At 46.6% G+C, this 23,730-nt stretch overlaps 2 protein-coding genes across 4 annotated transcripts in view; both read left to right on the top strand.

Annotated features, from left to right (window-relative positions):
- Window positions 1-20,953, top strand: part of LOC142899009 (forkhead box protein J3-like) — a 57,867-nt gene extending 36,914 nt beyond the window's left edge. For 2 of the 3 annotated variants that reach the window (XM_076042390.1, XM_076042388.1), the window contains exons 7-13: window positions 2,774-2,905; window positions 6,394-6,658; window positions 11,170-11,457; window positions 13,494-13,595; window positions 17,093-17,326; window positions 17,883-17,987; window positions 18,972-20,953. In XM_076042390.1, the coding sequence (XP_075898505.1) occupies window positions 2,774-2,905; window positions 6,394-6,658; window positions 11,170-11,457; window positions 13,494-13,595; window positions 17,093-17,326; window positions 17,883-17,987; window positions 18,972-19,096 (1,251 nt within the window). In that variant the 3' untranslated portion in view covers window positions 19,097-20,953. The remainder of the gene's footprint in view (window positions 1-2,773; window positions 2,906-6,393; window positions 6,659-11,169; window positions 11,458-13,493; window positions 13,596-17,092; window positions 17,327-17,882; window positions 17,988-18,971) is intronic. The other variant, XM_076042391.1, reaches the window with a different exon arrangement.
- A 1,502-nt stretch (window positions 20,954-22,455) lies between these two features.
- pdpn (podoplanin) overlaps window positions 22,456-23,730 on the top strand; it is an 11,259-nt gene continuing 9,984 nt past the window's right edge. Inside the window, exon 1 of the mRNA XM_076042405.1 lies at window positions 22,456-23,004. Within this exon, the coding sequence (XP_075898520.1) occupies window positions 22,938-23,004 (67 nt within the window). The 5' untranslated portion in view covers window positions 22,456-22,937. The remainder of the gene's footprint in view (window positions 23,005-23,730) is intronic.

Raw genomic sequence — 23,730 nt, 5'->3', positions numbered from 1 at the left:
TGGAGACTTCTGGCCTTCATACCACCATGTTGGTTGCTTATCAGCAGAAGCCTTATCAGTTTTTTTAATGAGTACTAATCGTATTTATTATTTATTTACAGTGGAGCGTCTGTCTGACTCACTTTTGGCAACAGACAGTAGCGTTGAAAACATAAACCTATTATTTCCCGATTTTGTTTTTCAGATTTTAAAACAAAAATTCACTTTCCATCAAGCAGACATGAAAAGCATCACAATCCATCCAGTATTCATAAATTGCTACCAACATTTTGATAATGTTTTTTTTTTTTTTTTTTTTAAAAACACAACAGACAATTTCTACTCAGTGGCCATTTATATCTCATGAATATTTATTTTCTTAATGATGTGTACCGATGGCATGCTGGGATTTGAATTAGACGTTAAGAATGTGTTGAAGCTTCCTGGCCTGAAAAACCAATTTGGCTGAAAAGTCTGAGCTGAAGTGGCTGCTGAGCTATTTCAACATCAGTCAGTATGGAGTGCAGAGCGGCGCGCACACACACACACACACACACACACACACACACACACACGTACACACACACACGCACAGACACACACACACACACACACACCGGTGTTGGCTTTAAAACTGAACTGGGTGTGACTGGCTGCCTCGGGGTCAAAGGTCAAGTGACAACTGGGACCTCTGACACCTCTCTGATCTCCCTCTCTTTCCCTGTCTCTCAGGCACACACACACACACACACACACACACACACACACACACACACACACACACACACAGACAGAATGTTGATGATGATGTGTGGTACATGACCCTTTACTTTGACCCCGGCCAAAGTGGAAATTTGTCCCACAGTGGCGGCGGTGGCGGCGGCTCACAGAGCTGTTCAGTGTCTGGACGTGATGTGAACGTCTCCAGAGTTCCCCCCCAGTTTTCCATCCCGCACTTCTCACATGTCCTGACTCATACTTCCCAGAAACGTGTCAGTGAGAGATACCTTTATCTCAGGTTTCTGCTCGATCCTCTGGCTTCTGGGTTTGTCTCTGGGTTCACTTCCAGTTACATTTATGAGAGAGGCTAAACGGGGAACTCAACTGAACTAAATTGTTTAATCTTTTCTGGCAGTGTGTCTTTTTTCACCCATGTGCAGGCTTCTGATTGGCTCGCGTGTCCTAGTGCTCAGAGGTAATATCGCCACCTCCTGGTTTGGCTTGAGCAGTTGCGCGTCGAATACTTTGGTGTGCATTTTTTGCGACTATTAGCTGAAGAAGCCTGGGGTGAAAAAAAAAAATCCAAATTAGCTTTGTGACATGTTTTCCTTTTTTTTTTCTTTTTTTTTAGGGTGGTAACAGCCATCCTTATTTTCATAAGTTGTCTGTGAAGCTCCTCTAAGCCAAGAAAAAAGCCCCACATGTGAAAATATGTTTGGTCATGATCATTTTTACCTGTTTTATTGTCTTATCTGGCGTGTCGCTGTAACTCTCGCATGGCCTCAAACGACATGCTCGCCTTTTTGTTAGCGTAGCGGCTCATCCAGGGAAATTACAAGTTCAGCGAGATGTCAGCAAATCCAAGAAAACAAGAAGCGTTAGACATTAACACTTGAAACAACCGACTTCTGAAGCCCCCCGTTTTTTTTTTTTCCTCTTTCTTTTTTTTTTTCCAACCCTCCCTCTCTAAGATGTTCACCCGAGTGGAGCGTTGCCCCGGAGAGCCTTTAACTGCTGCCACGCCCCGCGGCTACAACTTCACATTTGTCTATACAATTAAACGTAGCCTAGAGGTAATTCTGGAGCTGCGCCTCACGAGCGCTGACAGTTAAACGAAAAAAAAAAAAAAACACCCAACAAAAAAAAACCGAGAGAGACTCCAAGTCATCGCGATCCGGAGGCGCTTCCTTTTAAGAAGCCGTGTGATCCGACACGGTGAGTCAATACCAACCTCTCTGTCAATAAGGCCCACGTCTGCGGTCGCTAAGTGGTTTAGACGCGGAGGTCAAGATATTTAATCAAAATAAAGGCCAGTCTTTTGGGGGGGGGGGGGGGTTAGCATCAACATTAATTCAGCGCCTGCACTTTTAAGGAGCAGCGGGAGGGGGTTTTTGCGCAGGCCTGCACTTAAGCCGTTCATTTTTTTTCCCCATGAGCTGTCCCGCAAGCTAATGGTGCATGAGTAAGTTTTTAATGTGGCTGCTGTTTACTTTGTTTCATATCAAATCTCAACGGGCGAAACAGACGAGTGGAATGAAACGGTCAACGCCGGGACGGACGAAAACTGAAACCAAGCAAAAAACATTTAAAACATTTATTTCTAGAAAAAAAAAAAAAAAAAGACAACTTTAATGCCATGTTGTCGAGAGGAAACTTTGTTTTAGGTGAAATTTATTTGACGCAATCGTTCAACATCATCTTTCAGCTTTTTTTTTTATGTGGCGCTTTTGTTTTTCACTTTTATTGGGATAAATGCACACTTTGAGGACATGATGCACCAGGTGGCATTTTCTCGCACAAACCCCTTTTTTTTCCCCAAACACTGGTGACGGCATTTATTAAATCATAAATGGAATAAAATGGAGCGGGGGAGACACCACCACCACCACGAACAACAACGACAGTCAACGGTGACCAATAAAAACGAAACGTCGTCGGTGATTGAATGCAAAAAGGAGCCTCAAATAGGTTTGGTTTCATCCTCACCAGTCATCTAAATGTTTGCTGTGTGTGTGTGTGTGTCTGTGTGTGTGTGTGTGTGTGTGTGTGTGTGTTTGTTTGCGTGCGTGCGTAGGTAGCACTTTACAACCCTGAGGCCGAAGGCAGCGAGAGTCCCGGGAGTCTGGTGGGCAGCCTGAGCAACAGCCACTCGGAGCAGAGCCTGGCGTCGGTCAACCTGGCGGGCAACGTGCACGGCTACACACCAGTACGGCACACTCCCCACACACCTCCCACACCTCCCACACCTCCCACACCTCACTCACCTCGTGGCGGTGAAGGAGGAACACTCTTCCTCCTCGCACTAACTGCATCAGGGCTGTCAAACTCAATACACACTGGGGCCAAAATTTAAAACCTGGACAAAGTTGCGAGCCAATATTGATATAAATTGAAAAAAAAAAATCTTCCTCCAGATATAATCGTGTACCTTTTTAAATGGACCCAAACAAGTTTTGCGTCAACCTGAATATGGATCAAGCGAAGCTTAATATTATACAATAAATAACTTCATATTGCACACATGCAAAATTGAATTTCTAATAAAAACAAAATCACCACAATAATTTCCTTCTGATTTTCCTGAAAAATGAAGTAACAACAATAAACAAATTTAGTAATAATGTCCTGTCCTGATTGATGTGCCACAATACCAGCAGAGCATTCTGGGATTTGTAGTATTAGCAGTACATGTGCTGTATAATCCCGGCAGGCCAGCAGCTCTAGTAGTGATTTTGTATCGCCTCACGGGCCAAATATAATTACACTGCGGGACAAAGTTGGCCCGTGGGCCAGAGTTTGACACGTATGCACTTCATAGTGGGTGTCAGGTTCAAAGTTTGCTGGAAACTCCAGTGGTCATTAGCAGAGCATGATCAGTTCCCTGAGATGTGCGTAAAATGACTGAAGTTAATTGGATGATCCCGGTGATTGTTTGTTTGTTTATTTATTCATTTTCCTTTTTGGTGCCTGCAAAAAAAAAAAAAAAAAAAAAAAAGGAAATCATCCATTTCTGTCACGTTCATGTGTTAATGACAAAAAAACAAAACAAGACAAATAAAACTTGCTAATCAGGCCTTGCAATGCTGTTGTTACGCACCAGGAACCATTTTAAGGGCAGTTTGTTGTTCTGCTCTTATACTTGAGCCTCGCCATAAGGTTTTCGTCCCTGCCTTTGACAGAAGCACAAGCATAATGCCGTTGGAAGCATTATGTGCATGTGCACCTTTCACACATAATGCACTAATAAAGTTAGGGGGCATATTTGCGCACCTGCTAATTGAAATTTGAATAAAAAAAAAATAAAAATCGGGGCCATGAGGTGACACTGCCAGTCAGAGCCGGCAGCTCGACCCCATCAGGAGTAAAGAGAGGGAATCTATCGGCTGAGGAAAACATCCACCGCCCCGCTTTGTCTCTACTTGAATGCGAAAATGCCGTCGAGTTAAAAAGAAGAAAGAAAAAAGACGCTTCAAGAACGTACGAGGTTGCAGTTTTGTCTCCTTCCTCTGTGATTTCTAGTAGCATCTTTCATCACATCTAAAATGAGGCTTGATTGGCCCATCAAGACTAAAACTGGCAGCCAAAAAAACCCCTGAGCTTTTCAAGACGGACGAGTCCGAGACACGTTAGAGTCGACGTAGGAGTTCAGGCAGTGCTTTAGTTCTGGGTGAGAGACTCTCGGAGAGACTTTAGCAGCCACAACCAAAGCAAAACGAGCAGCTCAAGCAGGCGCCCTGATTGGTCGACACGTCGCCAAGGAAGAAAGCGGGAAAATAATTGGTAGCGAGTAATCACCTTTTTTTTTTTCTTTTTCATTGCGATCTTTAATTCCCTGGTCAAAATATTCATACCCGAATCAGCAATTAGAAAAATGAAAAAAAAGAAAAGAAAAAAGAATGAATGTGATGGCTCTGCAGGACTTTCAATTTCAACTCAGCTTATTTTACAAAACCTTCACGATCAACCACACACACACACACACACACACACACCCGCCCACTCATAACTTCCCAGTTCTGATGGCCGAAGGAGTCGCTTTGGCCCCCGAATGTCAGCAGCTGCCGCGGACCGCTGACCCTTCATTACCCCCCCCCCCCCACACACACACACACACACACACACACACACACACACACTCCCCCCTCCCCCCCAGCCCTACCCCCCCCCCGCTCCTCCCCACTCCGTTTCAACAGCTGGTCGCCTCCTTGGCCATCCATCACTTCCTTCCTCCTCCACGCCCACCTGCATTAGCAAAGGCCAGTGGCCTCTCATCGCGTTAGCCTCCCATTTCCTCCAAACCGTCCCCCCCCCCGCCCCCCCCAGGTGGGATCGGGGTTACTTCTGCCTCGTTACCTGCCACAGCTGATAGCGTCCTTCCCTGCCGCTGATTACTGATGCCGTTGACAGGCATCGGAGGACGGTGATGGAAAAGCCGGCGTTTTATTTATTTATTTATTTATTTATTTATTTATTTATTTTACGAAAGAGGCGGCGGGAAGAGAAGTTGGCCTACATTCACAGGGGGGCGCTGATGGTGGCGCCGCTCGCTCGCTCACTTCTCCTGAGTGGATGTTAAGAAAAGAGGAGCGCTGCAAAGAAGGAGGGATGTGTTGGGGGGATGGGGGGGTAGGGCAGGGGTGGAGGATGGGGGGGGGGGGGGGGGATTGAAAATTTTGTCGTGGAGTGAAAGGAACCAGAAAGCAGGTGCAGATTAATTCCCTGCCGCCGCTTTGGGTCGTGATCGACATAACGAGCGACCGAATGAAAAAAGAGGTGAAAAAAAAGAGAAAAGAAAATAATTGCAGGAAGAATTAATTTTAAGATTGAATTGAAATTAAATTTTCCTCAAACAGAGTGTTATTATGAGATTATTTATTTATTTATTTTTTTACTATCGACTTTGTAATGTGGCGATCCTAATTAAAAGCCAGGTCTTTTTAATTCAAATGTAGCTGCTGAAAACTGGCCCTGCATGTTGCCTGGCAGGTGGTGCTCCACTCTGCCTCTCACTGGTTTATCACCCCGCAGCTCCTCTGGCCAAGCCGACCAACATATAGAATCATACACAGGGGTGGTGCGGCAGCGAAAAGTCAGATATTTCATTTTTTATTCATTTCATTGGACTCTTTGATGACAGAACTGTAATGTATTTAGCCCTCTGTTTACAGCCGGAGTTTTAGCACCTTTTGAGATCATTTGCTGAGTGAGTTTTTTTTTTTTTTTTGCTCAACATGAGACCTTTGGGTTTGTTCTGTTCCCCTGTCGGGAACATGCAAAATTTGTCATGGCTTCCTGCTCCGTGGATTATCCAGTCTGTTTGTTGTGCGTCCTCGTCCTGTCTCCAACACCGCATCAACACTGAGGCAAAAAACAAACATTACATCAGCGCTGCAAACTGCCTCTAAATCCACGGCCTCCATTAGCTTGATGTGAGTAAATAAATAAATAAATAAAATCCACTGCGCCAACGAAAATCATACTTTTATTAAAATTACCACTTAAATCTAGTTTTCTCAGCCGGGGAATGTTTTTATTAGCCGCTCTGCAGGTTGTTCCAGTCTGATGCACCATCAGGCTCAGCAGGAGCCTCGTAGCCGCTTCCATTCGCTTCCGTGTGAATCTTAACCTTTGCTGTGTTCTCACAGAAAAAAAACACAACCCCGTCATCTTTGTGTGATTCCTGTCTCCCGTCAGGTGAGCAGCCACTCAGAGTCGTCGTCGCAGCCCCTCAGCCTCCAGCCGACACCCCCCCAGCAGCAGCAGCCGCAGCAGCAGCAGCAGCAGCAGCAGCCGCAGCCTCCTCCTCCTCCTCCTCCCCCTCCCCCGCAGCAGCCACAGTACGGCCTGCCGGTGCCGGAGCTGCGGGACAAGCTGCTCTGCTTCTCCGACTTTGAGGACCTCAGCGCGTCTTTCCGCAGCCTCTACAAGTGCGTCTTCGAGCAGTCCTTCTCGCAGCAAGGTGGGTGTCGCCTTCTAAACCCCACCCCCCTCCCCGCCCTCACCGCGCAAGGCCCGACTGTCCGTCCATCCGCCCGCCCGCCTGTCTGTCCTCGAGCACACATGCGTATTAACTGACAAGCGGGCGAAGCAAATTCACACACACACACACACACACAAAAAAAATAAAGAATAAAACAAAAAAAAAAAAAACTTGTCGAGCTCGGCGCCGGGGCGGCTCCGTGCACATAATTAACTGTCAAGCTTAAGCTCCTAATGAAACGGCACGTAATTTAACACGGCTTTCATGGCGGGGAGCGTGTCCCGGCATTAACCTCTGCCGCACACCACTCTTATTCCCGTTGTATTTCAATAAACAAAACAATCTGCTGTTCCGCGTATCTGCATTTTACGGCTGGCTCAGTCAAATGAGTAAAGGCAATTAAGAGGAAGAAATTCAACAGTAGTAGGAGGAGAGCGGAGAGGAGAGGAGAGGAGAGGAGAGGAGGAGGGGAAAAAAAAACAACCCACAAACACGTCTGCATCCGAGCAGAGCAAAAGAAAAAAAAAAAAAGGGTTCTGCAGCTTTGATAGAAGCTAATTAGAAGGGTTCTAAAGTTTGCGTAGCATCTTGCTAATTGCTTCCCGAAGCATTCAGGTCATCCTCGCCCTCCACCTCCTCCCCCTGTCCCCATATCCTCCTTCTCCTCCTCCTCACCTCCCCCCTGCCTCCCACCCCTCCCTCGGCCCGGTCGACTCCGCAGCTGCCGGCTGGATTTTCCCCTCCGACAAGGTTCTCGTTTGTTTGGTTGCCGAGGTGGAGCGCCGGCGAGGGGTTACGACAGTGACCACACCGGGAGGGAGCGTAACACAGGGAGGGAGAGAGAGAGAGAGAGAGAGAGAGAGAGAGAGAGAGAGAGAGGAAAATGAGGACCACCTTAGGTGTGTGTGGAGCTCAGTGGGTAACACCCTCAGCAGCCCTCCAGTCACACTCGGTGTGTTTACGAACACAAGCATTCAGCGGAAGCACCCCAGCATCCTGGTGAACGTGCAGCTGCGCAATGAGTCAGAGCGCCGCAGCCCCCCCTCATGGACAGAGTTCAGTGATGGAGAAACCATCTGCAGGTCCTCCAGAAGAATGTGGGGCGATGATGAAAAGACGCAGGCAGCCGCTGGACACAGGACAGTCAGCTCTCATTTTCCCACCGTGCGGGGTTTTTTTTTCCCGCGGAGACAAAGATAGAAAGGCCAAAATGCAAATGATACGATAATGTCAGAAGAAAGACCGTCGTCCTGTGTGGAATGTGCTGTCCGCACGCCGGGTATCAGTAGCGGAACGCCGTCATTTGTCAAAGTGACGGTGGATCGTCAACGCGCATGCGAACGCACCCGGTGACCTCAGCCGGGTCGAACCGGAGACCACACAGCGACGCACATCTGGTGCCACGTTTGCTGTTTTCCCCCCCTCGTCCTCCTCGTCATCAATAGCAGGTCGGACGCAGGAGGAAACAGCAGGAAATGAAACTTTAATGAATAAAGTGGAATTGCGGTGCTGTAACAACATGCAATCTTGTATTTCTGAAGGCTGCGCAAAAACCAGAGCGGCTTTCTCAGTATGTCGCACGGAGGCAGATCAAAGTGAGCGACATGACAGCGGGGCTTGTTTTCACTTTAATTCAGAACATCTTCATAAGCCAGCCCCCCACCCCCCCTCCCCCGGTGGGGCGCGGCGGCCCTCGCAGTAAATCAGGGGGGTTAAGAAAGTCGGCCGAGACCTCAGAGAGCCGCACGCAGCTGTTTCCAGGAGTCGGAGACACTTTGACTGGCAGGTGGAAAGGCTCGAGGGGCCACAAACTCTTAATGAGTTGGTGTGTTACTGGTTAGTGATTTTAGATAAATGGTGCATTTATGGTCCAGGAAGAATTGAACGTTTTTACTTGCCAGTTCTATGTGGTATTTTCTGCGGTATTTTTTTTTATTTTTTTTATTTTTTTATTATCAGGCATTTTTTTTACTTTTGTTTTTTTTTTTGAAAACCCATTTGTCAGGTCAGGACGGCCGTAATCAAGGACAAAGCAGGAAATTGATGCCTCAGCCCCCCCCCCCCCCCCACTTTCCCCCACTTCACCCATCCGTCTTCTTCATTTTTGTAGCGTCTAAAACCCGACATCGTAGTTTTGCATTTCACTCTCCAACTGCCGGCTAATTGAAAAAAGTGCCACGTCGCTTGGTCACTCTTCTGTGGTCCCCTGTGCTCTTCCCGCCATTCGTTTGTCGATTACACTTGAACGGACGAAGGCAAGCTCTGCTGAACTGGAGGTGGCTGGATGCAGAACATTAGAACATCACTAACCGAGCTGCGCATTTCACTCCAATCGCTGAATTTTCAACAAAACATCTAAAAAATGTTTTTTTGAAAATTTGAAATTTACTGCCTTAAAAATGTTGCCTTCCTCCGTCCTCTCTCCCTAATCATGGCTGTCTTTATATTCAGCCAAAGTGGATTGTTAGAGACTCTGACTGAGCTGCTTGTTTGGCTCATTTACATTAAAGGGAAATTCTGTCACCGTCGCCGAGTCTGCTGAGGCGGCCGCTCGTTCTTTCCACAGCCGTCAGCGTCCATGATTAAAAAGTGAAGAAGACAAAGTAACGCAACAAAGCCGCACATTCCGAATAAGAAGAAGAAGAAAAAAAAAAAGCCACTGACAAGGAGTTCCTGCTGCGAGTCAGTCAGGAAAACTGACATTCGCAAACAACAGGGGGCGCTGATGTGAGGGAGTTTTTTTTCTTTTCTTTTCTCTTTTTTTTTTGAAAAGTGTGGATCGAGCATTTGGAAAACAAATGCGTGTGACAGTCCAGCCACAGGACTGGAGTCGCAGCATGTTTTATGGCAACTTGCTCTTACCAGTACGAGACAGAGCCTTGGTAATTGTTTGCATGGAGCTGGAAGGAGAAGAGCCCAGAAAGCATTGAGCTATTCGTAATGAAGTCCCAGCCGTCCTGTGAACCATGCCAGCAGTTTGCGGTTTCAACAAAAAGATACTTTTTTTTCTTCTTCTTCTTTTTCTTCTTCATCTCAGCCTGAAGGTTAAAACTTTAACTCAGCGACACTGCTTCATCTCTGCACCATTTATCAGTGCTGCTGATTTCAAACCCGCTCACCTCTCAAGTTCACTTGACCTTCCTGCATTTCCTCGGAGAAAGTCTCCTCGCCGGCTCTTTCTCTTATTCCGAGTACTGTTGAGTTGCCCTCGGTTTGATAATTGGCAGAAAAATATTTATGAGCACCTGGAATAAATCATAACACAAGCCAACCTTCCCAGCGCTCTGATTTTTGCCATTTACCTTTTTAGTTTTTTTGTGTTTTTTCCCCCTAAATTAAATCAGCTAAAGAACGTTCAAACTGTTGGCCAAACTGCCGCTTGCCGACTGCTTTGAGGACTCTTTTTATTTTTTTCCACTTTATTAGTGGCTCTGACATTCATCGCAGCTTCCTGACCCTGATGTTTTATTCCCACACGCACACTGAACCTGAGGCACATTGATTAGCATCAATAAATAAGCAATAATGAATATGCAAATACATAAATGTTTTATGTATTTTATTCACGCTGAACCCCTCTTCCTTCCGAGGGAAACACTGTACATTACCACCTCTATCATGAGCAGAGCAGAGGTCCAGTTAGGGATCTTAACAATTAATCGACTATCGATTAATTGTCGATTAAGAATTTAATCCATTCAATTAAATTAGTTGCAATTCATTTAACATTTGTTACACTTGTAGTTTATATCATTATCACAGTGTAGTGGCAGGAAAGAGCAATTCACCTGTAGATACTGTGATGGTCACAATATACCCAGAACAAGTTATTTTGAAACCTCTTTTTTTTAAAAAGTTGAATAGTGACCCCTTAGAAGTCAACTTAAAGTCAGAGGATAAATGTTTAGTGTGTTTTTACTGTTCTCCAATATAAAAATGGGTCACATTGGACCCTCAACATTATTTAAGGGTTAAATTCACATTTTTCATTGTGAAATTTAGCTTCTCAGGAAATATCCCTGCTTATCAATTCATCGTTAATCGATCGACAAGGTCAGTCAACTCATGATTAATGAATTAATTGATGATTTGCTTCCCTTGTCCCAGTGCAAGAGGTGTTGCAGGCACGAGGAACCAGTTTGTGCAAGTCTGTCACTGGACAGCGAGTAATCAATACTTTTTAAGAGCATGATGTATGATGCTATAGTCTTGTAAAAAAAAAAAATCTGAATAATTAGTCATATAAAAGTGTTTTTATTACCTTTTTTTTTTTTTTCTCTCTGTTTGACTGCCTCCAGCCGTTAGCCATTAGCCATTAGCCGCTAGCTTCTTTTTTTCTGGACCTGCTGCTCATCTGGAACTGTTTCTCTCTGCCCAGAAGCTGGTGACTCGTATGGAAAATGAGAAACTGGTCCAGTCGCACGATGCGTCTGTCGCTGTTCACAACCCTCACGCGCTGCCTCCCCTTCTTGGTGTTCCCTCATCCCCAGGTTTGCTGGGTATCCCCGGTGATTCCGGCCAGCAGGCGCGGAACGCCTGCTCCTACCAGCACTCCCCGGGTGCGGGAGGAGGAAGCGGAGGTGGTGGCCACGGCCAGGCGTCGCACCACAGCCACCACGCTCAGCAGCAGCAGCAGCAGCAGCAGCACCGCTCTGCTCACTCTGCAAACAGCCAGCACCAGGTGCACGGCCTGCACCCTGGACACCCTGCGCACTCCCAGCAGCAGCACCCCACTCTCTCCCACCAGAGCCACAGCGGACAGAGCTGCCCAGCAACAGGTGAGATTGCTTACTATGTTTTTTTTAGTTGAATTAAAAAAAAAAGTAAAAGAAAAATAGCCCTCCGAGCTGTTGATCACACCACGGCATCGTTTTTGTCAGTTTGATTAAATTTTTATTAAAACATTTATCAGGCCACGTGTTTGCCCGCAGTTCAACGTGAATAATGGCAGAACGGCGCTCCCATTAGCATTGATTGATTGTGTTAAATACATCATGACGGCATTAGTGCAAGATTAATTTTTAGAGAAACGAATGGTGGAAAGTTCCTAATCACCTCCTCCTAATGCTAACCATCCTTAACCACCTTCCTAATCACCAACCATGTTTTCATCTAACACCGACCTGACAAGCCAGGTGTTGAATTTTCAGAAAATCTTGAAAGGCGCTTGGACGAACCATCTGTCAGTCACATTCAAACCGGGCCAGTATGACTTTGCCCCTGCCCGTCGGGTGAGCTGTTAATCTGAACTCTTGTCAGAGTCGTTCGGCAGCTACAGCCAAAGCAACTTTTCCCTCTTCAAAGTCCTCACTTCTTCTTTTAATCTGTATATATTCCTCTCCTCTGTGATAAACTGACGCCTGCACGCTGGCTACAGCTGTCTAACTGTATAAATACACCTCTCACTTCTCTTAGGACAGCGGTAGGACAGCGGTAGGACAGCGACACCAGCTGAAAAAGTTTTAAGTTGACGTTTTTCAGAACGGATCTGCCTTGATCCTCACTCGAAATCTCAGTGATCTTTCCGCCACGTCGTGCTGATGGTAACAAAGTTATTAAACTGCTGTGTGGTTGCCTAATTTTTCACATTTCTCTTCAACACAACAACATGATTTTGTGTTTTGTAATATGTTTTCACTCTAAATGCTGCCTCCCTTTCCGATCATTCCTTAATTCCACAATGCCTACATTTTCCAGTTCCATGTGTTTTGATGCCGCAGAAAAAGCATCACAGAGAAACTGTGGTGTAAATCCATTCTGGCCGAAATCTCCAGAACGCGTTTAGTCCTCGGCAGCCCCCTGCTGCATTTCTACTGCGCTCTTTTCCTCCGGAAAGTCCCGGACAGTTTCACTGATACAAGGGAGCACCCCCAGACTTCCAGGGAGGCTTTTCCTGCTCACGTTCCCACTCTCTGTTTTCTCCCTCTTCCCTTTGTGTCTCAGCAAGGCATCTCTCAGGCCGTAAGTGGGACTGTTGATGTGGGTTAGTATTCTCCTGTACCGAGCAGAGGATGAACCAAAGCCGTTTCACCGTCTTTGATCCCCCCCCCAACCCCCCCAACCCCCCAACCCAGAACGTGTTGCTGTTGTTTAGTTTGTGGTGGTGAAGGTGGTGGAAGGCTCCGTTTTCTTCTTGTTCTTCCTCTTCGGCGGGCTTCTTTCGGCGTCAACTCACCCCACCTTGTGGCGAAATCTGAAACTACGTCGCGTTTTAATTTGAATCGCCGCTTTCCAGATGATTGAAAGGTCATTTTGAGTCAACTGGATTTCAGCTGGGCATCGCGTTGCGCTGCGTGTGGTGTCCATTACGACTTCAGTTGGTGACAGAAGGGATGAAAAAACAAACACATCAATATTATTCTCAAGCTGCAACTTCATGAACGTGTGCGAAAGGGCCGCTGCTGAAAGATATTTATTTTAAACACAAGATAACAGATGGCAGGCACATTAAAGATTTCACCTTGAAAAATGAGAAGTGAAAAGTGGATTTTGATATTTTGAGGGGGTGTTTTTGCATTTGCAACATTTTATTGGCCAATGACTGTTGGAATACGTACTGATTTTTTTTTTTTGTTTGTTTCTTTTTTTAAATCAACATTGTGACCACATTTCTTCAAAGCAATTACGTTTTTCTGAGTTCTCACATTTTCCACAACTTTATTAGAAGAGGGTTTTTAGGAGGAGAGCTGTGATTGGAGGACGGATTGGGGTTCGGCTGCTGTAAAGAAGAAATACAATGAATGAAACTGTGTGTGTGTGTGTGTGTGTGTGTGTGTGTGTGTGTGTGTGTGTGTGTGTGTGTGTGTGTGTCCAGGCATGTCAGCAGACTGGTACCCCAACCTGGACTGGCTAAAGGAGAGCTGCCGCATCGCTACCAGCTACAACTGGGCTGATGTGGACCTGTCGCCATTTCAAGGTAGACACACACACACACACACACACACACACATGCACACACACACACACGCTCACACACGCTCAAAGTGGCCGGCGTTTGAAATGACCAGTGACATTATGATTAGCAATATCAGCTGCTTTTGATTGATGCATCCCGATTCCTTTCTGCCCTCTCTCTCTCTCTCTCTCTCTCTCTCCTCCTCTCTTTCACGCACACACACACACACACACACACACACACACACACACACACACACATGCTATTATAATGCTTACTGTCTTAATAGTCCTGCTTTAATATAAGTCATTATCCTGCGAGTGAGTGGGCACTACTCTTTCTCTCTCTCTCTCTCTCTCTCTCTCTCTCTCTCTCTCTCTCTCTCCCTCTCTCTCTCTGTCACTTTCTCGCCCACACCCCCCCAGTTGTAAGATGTGAATAATCCAATTAGGCCGCGGCTCACTAACGGCCTCTTATCACGGTCAGCGCACAAAGCCGACAACATCCGCGCACAATAGATGATGGCAGCTGGTCTCATATCACACACACACACACACACACACACACACACACACACACACTCTCTCTCTCTGCCTCTCTTGACCTCCCTCGCCGCACTGCCACCAACTCTGGATCGTATCTGAAGGACGGCGGCCTGCCACTGTTGTCTGTCCCTCACGAGTGCCGACGCACTGCTGCCAACCAGACAGCGCTTTTGTATAGCGGCAACTAGTATTTATTATTATTTTTTTTATCTTAAGTCAAACTATGAGTACATGGAGTGCTGCCGGGTGTGGAAAAGCAAAAACAAAATGTGTACTCCTGGTGCTCTTCGGCGTGGGGATCAAAAAGTTAGAAAATCATTTCAAATAAACCGAGGCACTCGAGGAGATTGAAAAGCATAAAAAAAGCCTTTATTAGATCATGGCTTTGTAGTTAAAATGCCAACACGCTTTGGCCATGTGGGCCTCCTTCAAGGCGGATAACAAAGACGAATAAACTCGAGTGCCTCGATTTTTGAAATGATTTTCTAGCATTTTTTTTTTTATTTTTTTTTATGTTTGCTGCAGAACAAGAAGAAAGTGAGGTGTGACAATGTTGTGTGTGCGTGTGCAGCCGCCGCAGTCAGAGGTGGCTTTTGCAGGATGTCGGACCGTTTATGTTAATGGTCGACAATTGATCCAGGATGAAATGGGACAGGCTACTGTGTTTCAAACACTGATCCCAGGGTAGAAGTTATAGAAGGAATAGGGATGGAGCCAAGCAGTGTGTGCTGCAATTTCTAGACAGGTTGGCACCATCGGTGTGAGGGGTTAGTTTATTAAAATAAAGAAATAAATGAAATAAAACAAAAATGAAGAAAGAACAAACCTGGCCACAGGTCAACATGCAGCTGTCTGAACTATATGTATTTTGCACTGCATGCAAACCAAAACAAACCAGTGTGTGGGTTTTCAAAAGTTGCTAGTTAGTTTTCCTCTGTTATAATAATGATAAACTGACTGGAGAGAGAGAGAGAGAGAGAGAGAGAAAGGGGGAGAGAGAGAGAGAGAGAGAGAGAGAGAGAGAGAGAGAGAGAGAGAGAGAGAGAGAGAGAGAGAGAGAACATTCACTAAGTATACGCGTAACAATCTCTGATTGCAGTCAAGCAGATTTTGCCTCCCATATCTGCATTATATATAGCCAGTACGTCCAGTGCATGTCGGCGGCTATTAGCTGTAGGTCAATCTGCCCTTTGAATGTGTCTGAATAATGTGATCATACTGACTTTTGAAAAGTGGTTCTTCTGAGTGTCCACGTTCTGACCGGAGCGGAATCAGGTGACAGCGGCTCAGGAGCTGATGTTTCCAGCGTTGATGCTGCTGGGGGGGGGGGGGGGGGGGCGGAGGCGGGGAGGCGTCGTCAACAGGAGAAAAGTGGGAGAGCGCGAGACAGCAACGGCAGCCCGACTGAACTCTGAGAGCAGCGCGGGGGGGGGAACAAACTCTGACCTCACATTAAATTGATGCGCGGCGCCGGTGCATTTGCATTGAATTATTACGCAATAACCCCGAGAACAGGGCGCCGCTAACGGCGCGTTATTACCACCTCGGCAAATGTTGCCACACAGACTGCAAAGACGGCGCGTAAATATTCATCTATATTTAGGCTGTAAACAGCTATTAAGTGTCGGTGACGGCGAGCTTTACAGCGTGTGCTTGGCTTGCCCCCCCCCCACCACCACCACCACCACCAGCCCCCCCACCCTTCAGCAGAGCGCTGCTGCCGCCAAATGACGCCGGCAGTAAAATGTTCGGTGCAGGTTTGCGGCGCGTCTGTAAATAAAAGCCGCAGCAGCATCTCGACACCGGAGCCATAACCCCCCCCCCTCTCTCTCCCGTGGGTGGTCAGGGAAGGGCGGGCGAGCGAGTGAGCGCTCGCCGCGGAGTGACAAAGTGCGGTCAAGCCGGCCAACACTTCATCTTTAATACGCGCCCAGTCACGACTTCACCCCGGAGGGGAGAGAGCGATCTCCTCCTGCGCCCGGCGATTACAGCGAGAGGAGAGGAGAGGAGAGGAGAGGAGAGGAGAGGAGAGATAGATCACCTGTTACTGCGGCTGCGTTAAATGTTATTTACGGCGCAGTTAGACGCCTGCCGGACCGCCGTGCTTAGTGGTGCGTGTTTGTGCGTGCGTGCGTGCGTGCGTGCGTGTGTGTTTGGGGCGGGAAGTGGAACAAACAGCTCTGATGGCAGCCAACGCTGCGTGAGCGGATAAAAGCATGTTAGTTTGTTAGAAATAAAGTACGCTCATCTTAGGAATTATTACCTCTTCCACTTTTCACTGTTTGTTTTTTGTTTGTTTGTTTGTTTTGTTTTTTTTTTAAAGGCATAATTTCGGAAGCTTTTCCTTGATTGCAGTGTTTGCACCAAGTTTATTTGGTAGGGGGAAAAAAAATTGCATCCATTCTTATTCTTATATATTTTATATAAGTCTACCTTTACAAATACTTTGCTGGCCACACTCTTCCAAGGACTCAAATTTAAAAGCCCTGTTGTCAGATTTGTATTTCTCACCCTACGCTCCGTTCAGTGGAGCAGCATTGCATGACTGATTAGTCTGAACATGCTTAAGGAAATGGTGTATTTAGCCCTTTGTTTACAACCTCCCTACAAAAAGATTCAGCTAAATCTGATGACACCTGGGTAGAATCAGGGACATCTCAGAGGACGGAGTCAACACCTGGGTCGACGGGTGATGTTTTTAACCTCTGAGAGGTGCCAGCGCCCCCTGTGACATCACAAAGGGCTCCTTTCCAGACCTGTGAGTTTTAGAGCAGACATTTTAAACAAGCAAGCGACAGAAGTAAAAGATGGAGTTTTGTTATTTTAAGGCTGTCCATTATATTGATATGGTGACTTTTGCATTTTATGTGGCCTTTTGAATATAAATATTCTGCACATCGCTCATGCTAAAAACAAATAATGTAGTTGATTAGCAGGTGGACTAGACACGCGTCTCCTGTGTCCATCTGCCAGGTCTGAAGGAGAACATGAGGCAGGCGGAGCTCAACAACTGGTCCCTGGACACCGGCCAGATGGCCGACCTGTGCTCCTCCATCAACCAGTTCTTCACTGCCACGGGAGTCATCCCACCGCAGGGCGGCGCCCACACCCCCCAACCTCAGGTCCAGCACCCGACGGCGCCCGGTGCGCCGCAGCACGGAGCGATGCACCCGAAGGCCGGCCAGCACGGCCAGCACATCAGCGCAGGTCAGGAGGGAAGGCTGGCTCCAGGCGGGCCCTGGCCCCCGCAGAGACACACACACAGTGCTGGAAATCAGAGTTTTTGGACAGCTCAGGTTGTTTGTGATGTACGGTCTTCTCTGTACTGGACTGTTTAGGTACAAGATTGTAAGAAAATCCTTATGTGACTTATCAATAAACAACAACAAAAAGAACTTCAATTTTTTTTTTTGTTTATCTGATGCAGCCAAACTTTTTGAAATGCACAGAAAAAAAGTCTTTGGCAAACATTTAAGAACAGTTATTAGGATTGACTAAAAATTTAAGGCCGTCCAAAAACTTTTCCACCACTATAATAAAGTCTCTCCACAAAAACCTTTTTTTTTTTTTTTTTTTTTTTTTTTCATTTACAAAGAGGCTTGTGGATTTTGGCTTTAAACTTAAATGGAATTTGGCTTAGACGGCAGGTTTGCATGAGGTTGCAGAGAAAGTGTGTGTGTGAAGGCCGCATTAGCATTGTGAAACTGCGTGTGTGTGTGTAAGTTGGTGTGTTAATGCAAAGGTTGTCTGCTTTCCATCGCAGGGACCATGTACATGGACTCGAGGCAGAGCATCTCCTCCCTGATGGGACCACCGGGGGTCTACCCTCACCTACCCACCCTGGGCAACACGGCACCGCCCATGACAGGTGATTATTTATTTATTTTTATTTTTTTTTTAATGAAAAAAAAACGTTTTTTGTTTTCTTTTTGCAATATTTTGACAGAACCCCTCAGACAGAGATGGTAAAAGAATCACAATTGCACCTTTCCTGAGTATCTCCTCACACTGTGAACCCAGAGTGGATGTTTGGTTTTGTATGTTCAGGAATGAATTTTTCCCAGAAGATGTTTTCATCGCGTCTGGCCCGGTTTTCGCTATAATTGGCTCGTCATTTTAATTACAATAGTGCGGCCACGGGAATGCCCGGATTTGTCACATGTGGCACCGCAACAGTCTGAGGACATGATAATAAAAAGTATAAACAAAACTGTTTTGTGCACCAAAGTCCAACGCACACTGGCAGTGGCCAGACATTCCCAGCTGGGCGAGTGGCACAAAATTCCACTTTTCTAATTCCAGCACAGCCAGGGAATTGAATTTTCTCTGAGCGAACAGATGTTTTGTTGAGCTGCTGGATCTTCTGCGACTTTCAGAACGGCGTCTTTGGCATGATTTGGTTTTTCCAATTAGAATAGAGACGTCGGCAGAAATGTGGAAGCCGCTCGTGACGGCGTCCGTTTATCGATTTTATTTGTCGTGCAGTCGTAGCCAACAAAAGTTTGACCAAGTGACCAATATGAAGATTTTTCTTCCATGGACTAGATAGTTTCATCATTTCTTGGGGGGATCAGTCTGCTCCAGCGATTTGTGACGTCTAATGCATTACAATCTCGGGTAAAATATGAAAGGATTGCTCAGACACATGAAATCGCATCAAGAAACACATTTAGGAACACATCTGAAAGTAACCTAGTTCTGAAATGTGTAATAAAAGTAATTTTTGTCTGTTCAGACTTTCATTTAAAAAAAAAAAGTGATGTTTGTCACATCTGGACAGCTGTGTGAATTCAAGTGTGAATGTGGCCAAGTTGTAAACACAGAAAGTAACGTGCTCCTTCTCCATCCGTAGGCCACCTCAGCCAGCTGAGCCAGCAGCAGCAGCAGCACAGGCTGCCTCTGGGACACTTCCAGGTGAGGCGCATGCTGACGGCCGACGACATCCAGGACGACTTCGACTGGGACTCCATCGTTTAAAGAACAAAACAAGGCCCCAAAATGGAGGCGTGCGGTCGCAGATGAGACGAGAAAATTCCCTGAGCCGCAACTTCTCAACTTTTCACCTGTGTGGACGAAACCAGAAGACAATCCGACAGAAGCAATCGCAGACCCAATCTTTTTTTTTTTTTTTTTTGATCTTATTGTGGCGGCCTCTCTTTTGTTTCCTGACACACGTGGAAGTCCAAAGACAAACACCTTTAAAAGGAAAATAAACGAGACTGACGCGGGATCGGACCGAGCCAAGGCGCTGAGCGCGAGTCGCTTGCGGGCTGAAGGACACCCGGCGCTCGCCCCCAGGGCCTCGTGTTTTCCCTCCCCATCGCCCTGACAGTCCTCACAGGGTTACTGCAAGTTTATAAAATCGTTGTCATTATGTCTGTGGATCGTTTCAGTCTTTTTGTGTCCCGCGTTTGTAAAGGTTTGGCAAACAGAAAACCCCGTTTTCACCTCGGTCACAGTTTTACACACACACACACACACACACACACACACACACGCACACACGCACACACAGAGACGCACGCACATGCCCAGCAGTTTTAACAGCACTTCAACATGGAGAGGGGGAAAACAAAACAGCGAGCGTACAGATTTGAATCAGCGTTGAAGGCCACCTGCTGGCCAAAACGAGCAAGTTACGGCTTCAAATACATAGAAAAAGAAAGAAAGAAGAAAAACAGGTTCTATGCACCATGATATGTTTTCATCACTGTTTGTTTTTATGTGTGTATGTGTGTGTCAGAGTTTAGTGCCATGTTTCTCAGGGTGTTACATCCAGCTTGCACGCATTACGGCCCCCTCGGTCTGACGTGGAGCCCCCCAGTGGCTGATGTCAGTATAGGAAAGTTCATGTTACGCGGCTGTGAATAACTGACGCAGATGACTGGAGGGAGCTGCTCGGTAGCTAACCACTAGCTGTGGCTAACTAAAGTGAAAACCAGACGCTAGCTGGCTAGGTTAGAATAATACTTATCTGAATTATTATTCAGTTTCATGAGGTTTTGTTTTTTTTGTTTTTAAATAGGAGAAAGTGCACATCAGTTACAAGCCGGCAGTGAAGTTGGGCCTTGACTTTGTGAGACGGTGAGCAGGGTTTTCTTTGTTTGTTTGTTTGTTTGTTTGTTTGTTGTTGTTTTTTTTTGCACAACATCAAACTCCATTGCATCTAGAAAATGGGACAAAACAACAAAAAAAGACATAAAGTTTATTTCCTTTCAAGGGAACATAGCAAAGCAACAATGTTTTTTTTTTTTTTTTTTTTTTTTACACACAATGATGTTTAATTTTTGTCTATGTGTACGAGTGTGTATAGTCCTCTCTGACTTTCTTCACCCTGCCGCTCCCTAGAGCTAAAACAAAAAAACAAAAAAAAAAATACACAAAGGAAACAAAGTGAACTGCTTCCTTTTACAGGCAGCGTGTGAAATAAAACATAACGTAAAAACAAAGAACTTGCTCTTGGATTTGAGGTTGGAAGGCTCTTAGCGATTGGCAACACGAGGTCTACTGTAAAAAAACAAAAAACAAAAACAAGAATAGTAAGAATTGATTCTCTATATGATCACCAATTTAATGCTGTACTACAGTGACCAGCATATATATATACTGTATATATACATATATTTACATACTTATATATGTATATATACATCTTGTATGTCTGTGTGATATTGTCTTGTAAATATCGGTACGTTACTCTGATGTTTGCCCTGAAAAAAAAAAAAACCCAACAGACTGATGAAAAGAAAACAGTATTTTGTTATTTGTCCTTCAGGAGACACAGTATGTACATAACGTTCAGTATATTGTAAATAATGTCTGGGGAGGGAGGGAGAGAGAGAGAGAAAAAAAAAGCCCTAGTGTTATTGTGTGTCATAAAATAATCTGTGTACGGCAGTTCAACAGTTGGAATCTGTGTCAGTGTTTATTAAAATGTCATTGACCATTTTTACCACGCAAAGCCCCCTCCTGTCTTGAACTGTCGCATCCTGAAGGTCCCAAATGACGCCAAAGCCCGTCTTCCCTCACAGAAGTCCATCCTTTCCCTCTTCTACCGGCTCAGCTTCTTAGAAAGTGCACGATAAAAGACACTGTTTTGGAAATCGTTCCCTTGTGACGTTACACGGGGACACTTGTGCAACACACCCATCCTTGCGTTCGCACTTCGCTCTGCTCTCTGAGGCCACCTAGTGGCCGCATGTTTTTTTTTTTTGGCCCCTTTCCAAACATGTGGGAGGTTGGTATGCAGGGTTTTTGTAGTAAACAAGAGCTAAATTATATTTCTTTTTTCTTTTTTCTTTTTGATTATATGTAGTTACTCCAATGGAGGCTAGGACAAAAATTAAAAAAAAAGAGAGAAAAAAAACGAATAAAAACTTTAATTTAAAAAACGATATTGTAATAGAAATTTAAACTAAACTAAATTCAAATTAAACATTTTTTTAAAAAAAAACAATTTAAAAAAAATTCCAGGTGGATTTTTCCTCCCAGACTCTAGACTTGTAAGCCCCTTCCCCCTCTTTTCCTCGTGCCTCTCTCACCCCTGCAACTTGCTGTTGACCAACAGGTGTCAGCCTCGTGCCAGGCAGCCGCTCTGTTTGGCCTCCGTCGCACGTGAACCTCTGCGGACCACCCATGCTGGCACCCTTCGTCAAAGTCACACAATGTTCTAACTGTATTTATGGCGCCTTTTTTCGGGCGTGACACCCCGCTTCTTAAACAAAACAAAACAAAAAGCAAAAAGCTTGTTTCTTCTCAGTGGCCTGCGGGTTTGACTGACTGTTTGCGTCACTGCAGGTGGAGGTGTTGCAGCCGGTGGAGCCCAGCTCCGTTCAGACACCGTCCACGCTCCCGGCCGTGTGATTTAGGATGATTTGAGAGCGGCGGCGTGTTTACACCGAGCTCCATTCGTTCCGAGAGCACGCCGAGCCTGTTTACACCGAGCTGCTCACTCACTGTGTGTTGGAGCGTCAGGCTGCCGGTTTGGTCTTGGAAAATGAAGTCAATGCTCTATTTACTGCTCTGTCCAAGTGTGTTTGAGTGTGTTTGTGCGTGTGTGTGCGTGTGTGTGTGTGTGTGTGTGTGTGTGTGTGTGTGTGTGTGTCCTTCAAACAGGAGGAACCGTCGCTGGGCCAGTGGAGCAGCTCGTCCCGCTGAACTGCCCCGAGTCCAGACAGCCTCCTCCCAGCCCAACCTGCCCCTCTGCCCGCCCAGCCCAGGACCCCTCCTACACACACACACACACACACACACACACACACACACACACATGCTCATTCACACGCGCACACACACTCCCTCTCTCTCTCTCTCTCTCTCTCTCTCTCTCTCTCTCTCTCTTGCTATGCACCACTCTCCCTCTCACTATTCCCTCTAAGTGGCCAGCGCTCCTCTCCTCTCCTCTCTTCTCCTCTTTTCATCCCTCCTCTACTCTTTTTCTCCCTCCTGCAGCTGCGAGAGCGACCCGTTCTGCTCCGTCCCGTCCACGGCTCCTGTCTTCAACCTCCGGATCTCAGGCCTGCAGACTTTTTCCCCATCTCACTCCTCCTTTTAAAAAAAACAAAAACATTTTCACTTTTTCCCAAACTTCTGCTGAAGACTTTATCCGCCCTTTGGCCCCCTTTGTTTGTCTTCGGGGTCCCTTAACTGCCGGTCAGCGGGCCGGTGAGTGCGTGCCTGGCGTGTGCGAGAGGCCACTGGTTTCGTGCTCTTTGCCAGCCCCACATCCCCACAACCTCCCACCACCACCACCACCGCCTCCACCGCCGTCAAGCGCAGTAGAAGAAGAAGGAGACACGTTGTCCACCTCTCGCCAGCCATGAAGGTCCAGCTGCTGCTGCTCGTGGTGGCCCTCGCCGGCCCCTTCTGCGCCTTCACGCGTGCAAGTAAGTGAACCCGCTGCTCCCGCCGTTAGCGCGCCGCGCCTCCATGTGCCCAGCGCCACGCCACTCATTGTCTGCTTTTAATCCCCGCTGATGGGACAATAACCCCTCCAGAGACCGGCTGGCTGGCCGGCTGGCTGGCAGTTGATGGTGGAATAAAGTCTCTTTTATTCACTGATTTTTCAGGGCTGCCACTCAAATTGTCCCGGACCACTTTTAGAATTTTTTTTTTTTACTGTGTTAATTTGATCTGTTGAATCGCCTACACATGGGGAAAGGCATCATTGTCTGGCTGATGGTGGCAATAGGTGGACGGGCCCCTCGTGTGTAACCCCCCCCCACCCCAGACTAGCCTCCGCCTTTGCCTCTCGCTTTATCACCATGCCTGAGCTCCCAGACGGGAGGAAAAGTTTGATTAGCGGGACGTGAGGAATGAGGGAGGGCTGTGATGTCATGGCCGGAGCTCCCGCTCGCCTCGTGCCTGTGAATTCTTTTTTTTTTTTTTTTTTTTTGGCAGTGGGGCGGCGGTGGGCTATCCTCATGCACGGGAAGGGAAAGGTTGGAGGGGTAATCTGTAATGTGTAACGCACACCCGGGTCTGGGGCCCCTGGGGGAGCTGCGGGGCAGGGCAGGGCCGCTCTACGTCTGAGTATTAATAGAGAAGGGCTCTATATTTAAGAGGGTCATGCTGGCGAGAGAGGGGCGAGGAACGGGGGACCCGCCCCTCCC

The sequence above is a fragment of the Nelusetta ayraudi genome, unplaced genomic scaffold (genome assembly GCF_046127955.1).
Source record: "Nelusetta ayraudi isolate G7.1 ecotype Tasmania unplaced genomic scaffold, CSIRO-AGI_Nayr_v1 ptg000070l, whole genome shotgun sequence".
In the NCBI taxonomy this organism is placed as follows: Eukaryota; Metazoa; Chordata; class Actinopteri; order Tetraodontiformes; family Monacanthidae; genus Nelusetta; species Nelusetta ayraudi.
This window is presented reverse-complemented; position numbering and strand designations above follow the sequence as displayed.